The sequence below is a fragment of the Phascolarctos cinereus genome, unplaced genomic scaffold (genome assembly GCF_003287225.1).
Source record: "Phascolarctos cinereus isolate Bilbo 61053 unplaced genomic scaffold, phaCin_HiC Scaffold_726;HRSCAF=1367, whole genome shotgun sequence".
Taxonomy (NCBI): Eukaryota; Metazoa; Chordata; class Mammalia; order Diprotodontia; family Phascolarctidae; genus Phascolarctos; species Phascolarctos cinereus.
In genome coordinates, this window is record NW_027556098.1 from 23,301,425 (window position 1) to 23,313,576 (window position 12,152).

The 12,152-nt window shown below is 39.1% G+C and overlaps 1 protein-coding gene across 1 annotated transcript in view; it reads right to left on the reverse strand.

Moving 5' to 3' along the window:
* The window catches only part of XG (Xg glycoprotein (Xg blood group)), a 51,492-nt gene that overhangs the window by 26,874 nt on the left and 12,466 nt on the right, over nucleotides 1-12,152 (reverse strand). Inside the window, exon 2 of the mRNA XM_078145564.1 lies at nucleotides 3,955-3,996. Coding sequence (XP_078001690.1) covers nucleotides 3,955-3,996 — 42 coding nt within the window. The remainder of the gene's footprint in view (nucleotides 1-3,954; nucleotides 3,997-12,152) is intronic.

Below are 12,152 nucleotides of genomic sequence, written 5' to 3' on the forward strand. Positions count from 1 at the left end.
ATCCTATTTTCAGGATGAGGAAACTGAGCCTGGGAAAGATTAAGTGACTTGCTCATGGTCACATAGCCAGTAAATGTCTGAAGCAGGATCTGAACTCAGGTCTTCCTGATTCCAAATCCAATCTTTATCTACTGTACCACCTAGCAGCCTAACCTAATACAATTCATTTTACAGGTGACCAATAAGGTTCTTTCCAGTAATAAAATTCTCTGTAAGGCAGCAGTCATTTAAATGCACATATGTATATATACATATATACATGCACATATACAAATATATCCACATACATACACACACACATACAAACACACACAGAAGAGAGGCACATGCTCAGAGAACACTGACAGTGTTTCCCATCCCAAGGGAGGAGCTGGAGAGCCTGTTTCTGGGAGAGTCATGTGAAGTGTGATAGAGAGGCCTTGGAGAGACTTTGGAGCACAGACATTCTGTACCACAAATGTTTCTAGTGAGAGGATAGGAGGTACTTTGACTGCAGAGGCACATAGAAAGGACTAGTAACTAGAGTACTGCACATTTTCTCTTTGGCTCATACCTCTTTTTGGCTGCACTCTTATAGTTTAACTCCTTACCTGGCAGAGTCTGGTAAGAAACTGTGCCATAATGGGAGAGGCATTGGACCTTCTCTCAGAGGTCGTATGGCCCTATGAAAATGGACCTTAGTTCTTTGCCTGCCTCAGTATTTATTTCAGTTTTAGGTGAAGGATATTAAATGAGGTACTGCGACCTTAAGATCAATAGACTGAGTGTCCAGGAGTTCCAGTGTCTGGATGTCCCAGCATCTCTGTAACAGGATTTCCAATCAGCTCATCCTGGATGCCCCAAGAACCAAGAATTGACCTTTTAGGACCCAGCGCAATGGTTACTGAGACAGGGATTCATCTGGTAGCTATGACTCATCTGGATAGGAACTTGGTGGAACCATTGTTATGGAGAAACTGTGTTGAGTGATCCTGTTCTCCCTTGAGACCTATATGGGATAGAAGTGTTCCCTGAGGTAGTGGGGGAAAATGTTTGTATTTTGGTTCTTGCTTATAGATCTGAATTAAATATCCTTTATAAAAACTAGTTGTTGTCAAGTGCTAAAATGGAGCTGGGAGCTACTCACCGGCACCTAACAGTAGGAAGGGTGTAGCAGAAGATTTGAGCAGATAGCAGAAGAGAAAAGACATCCCCCAAAGCCCTCAGGATACTCCTCAAACCTGAAAGGGTGGATGTACCCAGTCTTTCTCTGGGAGAGTGAGCCAGAGCTTACCAAATACATACATACACACATATGTGTATATGTAATAAGTGTATATATATGTACACTGTGTAAGCATACATATATGTACATACCCACACAATACATACAATGATTTCAACAGAACTTTATGAAGATCAATTTAATGATTTTTAAAATTGAGTTGACAACATCAAATCTATGAAGTTATAGAAAATAGAACAATAAATACTATCCAAGGAAGAGTATGTTTCATAAGGCTTCATTGTTGTAGCTTTGTTTTCTCACATCCTCATTCTATATTTACCACAATAAACATAGACTGGCAACCACAGGCAGATCAGATTTGTGGCAAGTCCTAGGGAAAAGTCTTTTTTCCTGTCCTTAAAGGTGAGGCAACAACGATAATAGAGATTTTGACTTGATTGTAGAGTAGGAGGATGGGGTGGGGGGGGCGGGAGACAAAGAGATAGAGACCCCATCTGAGCATCTGAGAGATAAAGGCCTCCTATGAACACCTGAGAGATAGAGACCTCATCTGACCACCTGATTGCTCCAAAGGGAATAACTGGGAGAAGAGGAAAAGATTAGATAAAGTAGAAAAAGAAGTCCAAGACACCCCTGGTTTTCCTCCCCAAGATCATTGCCTATACCTGGCTAATTATAGGCCTGACCATGATGAATTTCTTAGTCAGCAGAAAGAAAAACAAAATGTAAGAGACTCAGCTATGGGGGCATGAAATAATTCCTCAGGAATTGACAATCTATGAAAGAATTCTACCAAGCATTTAAAAAAAAACTTGAAAGAGATAAAAGCCAATAGAGGCATTCAGGGTTAGTCTGTATTTTATAATCCATAATCTGGGAGAATATAGTCTATAAAGTGACCCCAGAGGAGGTCCTTCTTTACCTTTTACAGTAATCTTCAAGCTGTGGTTCTTGAATAAGCTATGTAATAAACTGATTAATGTTGGGGAAGAGGGAGGGGCAAATAATCCAGCTAATTTGTTTGTGTATAAAAGATACCAGTGACTACAAGTTCAAATGAATGGACAGGAAAAAACAAAAAGAAAACATGGTAAACATAATGGAAAAAGAGAGGTGACGGTATCTATATAAAATATATTCTGGAAGCAGATGTACAACTAGAGAATAAAGGCATTTCAGGTCAACTCATTCTGCCTCTAGTGCAGATAGGGTGACAGGCTGGTGTTTTCTATGAACTCGTGGTTTGGTTTGGTTTTGTTCTGTTTTGCAAGCTCAGAAATAGGGACACCCACACCTACCTTTGCTTCCTTCTTCTCTGGAGAATAACTAGTCCAATTGACTGGAATAGAGGGTATGATAAGGAAATTGGGGAGATAATTCTGGAAAAGTATGTTGAGACTAGATCATGGAGGACCTTACATGCCAGAAAAGGAGTTTGTACTTCATTTAGTACAGGGGTGGGGATCTTGGGGCCTCGAGGCCACATGTGGCCTTCTAGGTCCTCAAGTGCAGCCCTAATCAAAGGCCTCGAGGCTGCAGGTTCCCCACCGCTGATTTAGTAGATAATGGGGAGCCACTGACAGATTCTGAGCAAAGGCAAGTCATGATTAAAGCAATCATTTAGGAAGCCAAAGCATAATGTATAGTTGTTAGAGAACCAGGGCCAGAGTAAGGAAGACCTAAATTTAATTCCCATCATTAACACATACTGTCTAAGGTGACTGTGGGCAAGGCATTTAATTTCTTTGCATCATCAAGGAATTCTCTAAGACTACAAGTTGTAGGACTGTTATTGATCTGCATTGGACAGAGAATTTCCCTGTACCATGAAATCATAGGTCCACCTCACCCCACCCCCATTCCCAAAGAATATCTGAGACAGATTGGAGAGTGGAGGCATTAGAGGCTGGATAGAAGTTAGAAGGCTGTTGTGGGCTGTTGTGTGGTTTGTCATTTGTTTTTGAAGAGGACCATGACATCAGGGAGATGATGATATGACTTGCAATTGACTTTGATTTGAGAAGGCTGCTGTAACCCTACGGGTGGAAGAAGGTTTAGAGGTCAGCAGACTAACTCCATAATCACCAGGATGTCAGGTAGAGACCATTCCTTGAAACAACGAAAAATTTTCAAGCAAGATGAGAAACTTGGTTTATTCATCTACCCTCCAAGAACTGCAGTGTGGGGGTAGGACTGGAGGAGGACAAAAGCTGTGTCACTACTTTTCCACCTGGTCCCTGAGAGGCAAAAATCATCTCCCCATACTGCAGGCTTTAAGATCTTTGAGCAAAGGATCCATTTTCCAAACCAACTGAATGCTGCCTTGAATTTCTGGACAGATGGAGCCTAATATAATCCCCAGAATCCGGAAACTGGTACCCAGGATATACAGCTCATGGCAGCTTGCAATGAACTCGCAGCAATTTCACTCACCCAAAGAGGAGGCAAATTTCCACCCATTTCTGGACATTCATTCATTAACTCTTGCTTCACTCTGTAATTATGGAATAGTCTTATGTGGTCATGTCCTGCACCCTGAGATTCAAAACCAAGCACTGATGCCTGTCCATTAGACTATCACAATGGCAGTGGGAAAGATTACAACTTCTGACAGACTGCTGGGATCTATGATTTGTGGATGTTATATTTAATGACCCCTGAAGTATCTTCATATTCTCAGCCCAGGATACTAGAATTCTATATTCTTTGGTGAGACAGCTACTTACCAGTATCATCAAGTGCATCTGCTAAATCGAAGTCATCTTGACCTATTAGAAAAATAAACATAATTAAGTCACACCTTGATGGAAAAAATGAAACTTTTTTTTTATTCTGCTGTTTCTATGCTCTATCCATTAACCTATGTTTCATTGAATTATTCATTTACCATTTCTTTAATTCCTATCACATGTGAAGCACTATGAAGGGAGCTAAGGGAATACCTACAGTTGAAGCTTTTGAAGATCCGTCAGTAAAAATAATGCTATGGAAAAGAAAACTATGCTTCCTTTCTGGGAAATTAGTTTCTCTTTCTATAGAGGAAAGAATGTTAGAATTACAGTCAGGAGGTAGATTCAAATTCTGGTTCACCTCTGTGACCTCAAGCAATTTATTTCCTTTATGTGTGACTCAGTTTCCCCATCTTCAAATTAAGAGGGCTCGACTAGATGACCTCTAAGGCACCTTTCAGATTTAAATCTATGATTTCATTAGTTTCATTTTGATCATATTTGATCCTATTCCTATTTGTGATAACCTGCAGGCCAGTATTCCATTCAATTCAATAAATATATATAAGGTAAATACTATGTGTGAGGTCTTATATTAATTGTTGGGTATACAAAGTCAAAAATGGAACAGTTATTGCCTTCAAGAAGCTTACATTCACTGTCTTGATTCAATATTCTGCCACTATTCCATTCATAAGAATGATTCTTTCTTTAATATATCTTAAGCTTGAACATTTCTTTTTACCATTCCACAAAGAATTCGAAGTCTTTCATATCTGAGAATTTAAGTATAACCATAACACCTCCCCTGCATATTCATGCAAATGATAAGTGTGCTTATAGAATATTAAACATCTCAAGATCTCAATTCAGTAGATTGCCTCATTTCTACTAAATGTGAACTAAGTGGCAAATTTTCTTTCTATTTTAAATTTTGGACAGGAAATTGTTAAAGAATTGTGCACAGCATCCCTGAAATACTTCAGAGCCTGACTAGATTGTAAGCTTTCTAACAACAGAGTCTTATCTAAAGCTTGAATTAAAATGCATCGCTTAATAAATAGTTCTTGTCATTTCTCAATCAACAAGTTTATCCAGTGTATCCTAGCCCCTTCCTATGTGGTTAGATCTTGACTTTGGGCATATTATATGCCAGGCATGTGTTAGTCACTAAATAAAGAAAAGGGATCTCTTTAGGGGTGGGGAGCCTGCGGCCTCGAGGCCACATGTGGCCATCTAAGTCCTTGAGCACGGCCTTTTGACTGAGTCCAAGTTTTACAGAACAAATCCTTTTATTAAGCGGATTTGTTCTGTGAAGTTTGAATTCAGTCAAAGGGCTGTATCAAAGGGCTGTACTTGGGGACCTAGAAAGCCACATGGGGCCTCAAGGCTGCACTTTCCCCACCCCTGTAGCATTCCCTGTAAACGAGAAACCAGTGTTTCTAAGCTACTGTCAAGTGGTAGGTTTGACATTTGGGGAAGGTGCACCTAATCTTAGAACAGTGTTTCTTAACCTGGGGTTTGTAAGCTTTTTTTAAAAAAAATATTTTGACAGTTATATTTCAACATATTTGGTTTTATGCATTGATAAGAGAAGGGCCCCATAGAGTTTACCAGACTGCCAAAAAGGTTCAGCACACACACACACACACACACACACACACAGGTTAAGAGCAAATGTCTTAAGATATTTTCATGTATTGGGGAGGAGAGATGAATAAGCTTTTACTTAGTGTCCATTATGTACTGGTCACTGGACTAAGTCTTTTCACAAATACTGTTTCATTTGATCTTCACAACAACCCTATAAGACAGGTGCTATTATTAGTCCCAACTCAACCTGACTCTTTAGGTTATCAAATTGACAAATAGCTTCTGAAAAAAAAATGAGGAAGAAAGGAATTAGGGGAAACAGATTCCTAAGAAATAAAAATTTAAGGATTAAAGTAAAATTTTAGATACAGTTACTTTGGTTTTAAAGAAAGAGGGAAGAGGCGGGGAACAGGAGCCTAGTAAAAATATTTCGTGAATAATCATTTTCTCTTTTCACTGAAACAAGTATTCATCCTAAAAGCAAACAGAGAAAAATCCTTTATCTCTTCATATAAGATCAATAACTACTCAATTACAAGCCTAGATAGGTTGATCAATTCTTGCCTCTCAAGTGTGTTAAAGTGGAAATAACAAGCACCCTTCATATTTCTGTAATCTTACCACGAGAGCTTTTTGAAGTATATGACAAACAAATGAATTATTGAGGAGTTGAGGCAGGATAAATATTTAAAGAATTTGTTTACACATATAGTATTCCAAAAAAACTTGTTTGAAAAATGGTGATTAAAAACAGAGTTTTAAAAATGATTCTATGCATAGCACTGCTTTTCTTCTTAAAAGTGGACTAAGTTCATTCCTCTTGTTTAGAAAATAAATTCTGTATCCATCATCTCCTTCCAACCAAAAATACGTAAATCACAAAAATGTTATTGCAATAGCCTGCTGGTGAGACTACCTTTCTCAAATCTTTCTCTTCTCTAATCCAACCTCTGTTCAGCCACTAAAGTGATTTTCCTACAGCATAGGACCAATCATGTGATGGCCCCCTCCTCCCAACTCAGTAAACTCCAGTGACTTCCATACTGTCTCCAGGACCAAATACAAAATGCTCTGTTCAACATTCAAAGCCCTTCATAATCTATGCCACTACTACTTTTCCAGTCTTCTTATACCTTACTCCCCAACAAGTATGCTTCGATCCGTTGACATTAGCCTCCTGGCTGTTCCATGAACAAGACACACATCTCATTTTCTGGTCATTTTCTCCGGCTGTCTCCCTTTCTTTCCTCTGTTCTGACTACTGACCTCCCTGGCTTCCTTTAAGATCTCACCTTCTACAGGAAGCCTTCCCCAACCCCTCTGAATTCCAGTGCCTTTCCCCTGTTCATTATCTCTTATTTATCCTGTATTTAGCTTGCTCCTACATATTTGTTTGAATATAGTCTCCTCCATTAGATTGGAAGCTCCTTGGAGGCAAGTAGTGTGTTTTTGTATCCCAGCACGCAGTGGATGCTTCATAAATGTTGGTTGATAGATTGATTTACTACGTACATAAACTTGAGTAAGCATGTAAATTGACCTGGAAGTCCTTTCCTGCTGATAAAACTAGGATGTAATCCTGTGACTTAGGACCACTTCAGTAACTAAATAATGAAACTCTGAAGTTGTAACCAAAAGAGACTGCTCAACAAGCAGGGGGTGATGCGTGGTGTGGAGAAAATCATTAGGAGAATTTTAAGCAAGGAACTGGAATGTGATTATGAGTCACTTTGGGTGGAGCAGATGGCTGCATTATTCATACGTGCTACAAGAAATGTGGGAGCACCACCATTCCTCGTGATCTGAACTGAGGCTCTGAATGTTTACACAGGCCAGCAGACAAAATCAAAGTCAGAGGTGGTCCTGCTGCTTTGGAAGAGAGCGTTTATTCTGGGGCAACACCTTCTAAGGGACCACACAACTCAACCCCAGGTCTCTTGTACATTGAATGTTAGACTTTAAATATTTTACGATATTCAGACATATTTGGACTAATTTTCTTATGGGCAGAGGAAGGGATTTGGACAGTCAGAATATCTGGTTACATTAACATTCATTAATTCTTTAATTCATTCAACATTTATTAAGCACCTATGAGGGCATGGGACTCCTGGGCCTCTAATATTCTTTCCAGCTCTAAATGTGTAACCTAATAATTCTCTGCTGTAGAGCCCAGAGCAGTGAGTTAAATAGGCTCTTCAGGAGATTCCAAGTTTAGAGGTAAGATACTGAATCCATTCCCACAGAGAATAGAGGCTAATTGGAAACTATGACAACTAGGTGCCGTGTGTGCACTGGATTTGGAGTCAGAAGGACCTGGATTTGAACCCTTGCCCACACCCTTGGTGAATGGAGTGATCTTGGGTAAATCTCTTAGCCTCTCTGAGCCTCAATTTGGTCTGCGGATTGCCACTAGATAAGTGGATATTATCTTGGAGTTAATGTAAGGATCAAAGGAGATTATGTATGTCAAGGCGCTTTGCAAAATTTTAGAATTAACAAGCATTTATTAGAGACTTTCTGTGTGCCAGTTACTGTGTACAGCTCTAGGAATGCCAAGGATGGTGCCTGACCTTCAGAAGTTCACATTCCAACAAGAGAGGCAACATACAAATAATTATGTACGTACAGGTATACAGAGTGTCAATGGATGTTAATGTCAGACTGGAGGGCTGGGGGGGGAGGGGGGGAGGGCTAGGAAAGGCTTCTTGTTCTGAAGGAATTCAGAGAAGTTAGGAATTCCAGGCAGGGGGGCTGGGGTGGGTCATCCATTACAAAGGCTTATATGAAGAGCAGGAAGCAAACTAATATAGTATATTTATAGTGTGTGTAGGAAAGAAAAGAACTATATAAATCTGAGTTATTATTATTGTTATACACATACAACCATCTTATGCATCCCCCCTTCCATACTTTTGCTTGTGCTTTATTAAGTACCAATTAGGAGTTGGAGGTACTATATGCTGGAGATAGAAAAACAAAAGTAAATAGTATCTTCCTTCAAGGAGCTTTATTTCCCTCCTCTCCTCTTCATGTACCCAAATTACTTCCCATTTCTTTCATGAAGCTTCTTCTGATGAACTCAACCTACAGTCACTTCCTACTGCCCTTTACGTATGCAGTATGGTATGCATTGTTTGAACTACCTATCTGACATATCATATATTGCTTCTTTTCATGAAGACGGTGATAATAATAATAATAATTAGCATTTACATATTGCTTTCATAAAGGTTTGCAAAGTGCTTTACAAATATTACCACCCTTTTACCCCCCCAACAACTTTATGGGGTAGATGCTATGATCATCCCCATTTTTCAGATAAGAAAACTGAAGCATTAAGAGGTTAAGGGTCACACAGCTAATAGTAATATGAACTCAGGTCATTGTGACTGCAGGACAAGACTTCTATGCACTATCTTTTCTGCTAGATATCTGGTAGGTGTGTATTTTTTCTTAAATATAGCGATAGACTAGGTGATGAATGAGGAGACTTCCATCTCTGGAATTCTGTTTCTATGATTCTTCAGCTCTGTTGCAGGTTTTGTTGGCTAACAAGAAGGGCAAAGAAGGAGTTCACCTCATGATCCTCTCTACTCTCTGTCAGAGGCAACTAGTAGATACAACTCTGCGTACTCTAGTCAGGAAGACCTGGGTTCAAATTCAGCCTCAGATACTTCATAGCTGTGTGACTCTGGGGCACAGATTAATAAAGAGTAATAACTTAATGATAATATAAAATACAATTAATAAACCCCAAAGAGTAATACAACTTAGTTCTGAAACTCCATTTGCCTCGGTTTCCTCATCTATAAAATGAGGATAATAATGGCACCTATGTCCCAGGGTTATTGTAAGGATCAAATGAGATGATATTTGTGAGAATCCCTTAGCACAGGCCCTAGTAGATAGTAAGCACTATGTTTATACTTATTCTCTTCCCTTATTAGGCAAAAAAAACCCAGTTAACTTGAGTAACTTAAGTGCATCCACAAGGCTGGTTAATGACAAGGTGGATCAGGGAAGATCATGAAGAAAGACTCCATTTTAATTGGACTTTAAAAGGTAAGTGGCAATGCAATAGGAAACCAGAATTGGAGGGAGAATGTTACCAGGGCAGCCAAGAGTAAAATAAAAGCGCAGAGATGCCAGAGAGCATTGGGGGTTTTTTGTTTGTTTTTTTGTTTTGTTTTGTTTCTAGGAGCGGGGATAAAGAGAAGGCCCACATGACTGTAGTTTAAAGTATATATAGAGGAATACAGTGAGGCAAAGATGGACAAGTACAGGAGATTCAGCTGTGGAGGGCCTTGAATTCCAAGCAAAGAAGTTTGACTTTACTCAGCAAGCAAGCAACGGGCAGACTGCTGAGGTACTAAAACAAGCTCTCATCGTTAAAAATTGACTTCAAGAGTCATGGTTGCCACTCAGGGAACTGGAAACCAAATCTTGTCCTTGTGTCTTCCATCTTAGTGAGCTCTGATCAGTTAAACAAACAATTCAATTCAGCAAGCATTTATCCAACAAGGCCCTGGGCTAGATACCGGGGTACAAAGACAAAAATGAAACAGCTCCCCCCCCAAAAGGCTCACATTCTTTGGGATCAAGTCCTTCTCTTACTCTGATTCCTCAATTCCTAAAGGAAATAAAAATATTTTCTCAACCAATATTGTTGCATTATTGATCATTATGGATTTTTGGCATTCAATATCATCGGAATGTAAATTTTTAGAAGTGGAGAATGTCAGAATTGGACAGAAGCTTGGAGATCATTTATTCCAAACTCCATATTTTATAGAGGCTTAGAAAGGATAACAACAATAACAATAATAATAGTCAACATTTATGTAGTGCTAAGTATGAGGTAAGAGAAATTATTAATAACCAATGATTGAGGGACATCCAGAGTTTCCCCTTTTATCAAAGTCCTCATTTCAAAAGTTCAGTCTCTTGAAGGGCATTACTGATAATGAAATTGGATTAACTTTCTTAACAATCTTGCTCAGATACCATCCAGGTAGGGAAGCTATTGTGCTCTACTCAGGTTTGGGTAGGGATAAAGAATTTGAATAGATTGCCCAAGGCTGAGGGTGACTTAGAAGTAAATGATACAATCAAAGTTCATTTGAATAGGTTCAGTTCCTCATTGTAATGTTTATTCTCTCATTAATTGTTAACCAATCAGAGTTTATTGCCACATTCAGGACCACTCCTCTTCCAAAGCCTGAGCCCACCACCATGATTGTCTTTGATCCAAGAGAGAGATGGCCAAATGACCATCCTTTTATTAAAAAACATGCTGACATTATTAATAAAATTATTAAAACATCCAGAAATTAAGTCTCTTGAACTTTTTAAATGCCGCGCAGAGGGTTTGTAATCCCTGCTACTGGGAAGGCCAAGGATGGCAGATCTCTTGAACTCACGAGTTCTGAGATGCAGAAGGCCCTGCCAGTCTAATATCTGCACTAAATTTGGCACCAATCCATAAGACAACAAAAGGATTTTACAGTGGAGGGGAAACAGAGGAAGGTGAGAGGGAATGAGTGAATCTTATTCTCATTGGATTTGGCTTAAGGAGGGAATGCCATACACACTCAATTGGGTATGGAAATCTATCTTACCCTACAAGAAAATAGGGGAGAAGGGATTAAGAGAGCAGGTAGAAAAGAGAAGGAGGACAGATTGGGGGGGGGTAATCAGAAGCAAACACTTCTGAGGAGGGCCAAGGTCAAAAGAGAGAATAGAATAAATGGGGCGGGGGAGATAAGATGAAGTGAAGTTTTTCACAACATGACTACTACGTAAGTGTTTTGTATAACTACACATGTAAAACCTTTACCAGGTTGCTTACCTTCTCAGTGAGAGTGAATTCGGAGGGAGGGAGAAAATTTGGAACCCAAAGTTTAAAAACAAATGTTAAAAATTGTTTTCATATGCAACTGGGAAATAAGATATAAAGACAATGAGGTATAGAAATCTATCCTGCCTTATAGGAAAATAGAAGGGGAAGGGGATAAGAGAAGGTGAGGAGATAGAAGGGAGGGCAGATTAGAGGAAGAGATATTCAGAATACATGCCATCTTGAGGTGGGGGGAGGGACAAGATGGGGAGAAAATTTGGAACACAAAATCTTGTGGAAGTGAATGTTGAAAGCTAAAAATAAATAAGTTAAAAAAAAAAAGAATGCCAGGTCTTCCTAACTCCAAGTCCTTTTGACATCCTCTATTTACAAAACTACTTTGAACTGAGATGCTGTGATTCATAATAATACCTAATTGCCAGACTGAAGGAGGTTTTACTTCTGTCTAGCAATGGATGGAATTTGGCCTGGAACTCAAGCAGGAAAATCAGAGACTCTGGCCCCCAACATTTCAAGAGGCACTGAATATTGTATTTCTAAATAAATGCAATGTGATTATTTCAGGCAGTAATAATAGGTTCTAATTAAACATGTACTTAGAATGGAATAAATGTATTAAAGGGATTGGTAAATACTGTATTTCAAAGAAAATTAAGTTTTAGAATGGGCAGAACACTTTTGATTTTTGCGCTTAGTTTTAAAAATTACATTGAAGGTTTTTACATATATTATCCCCAGTGCC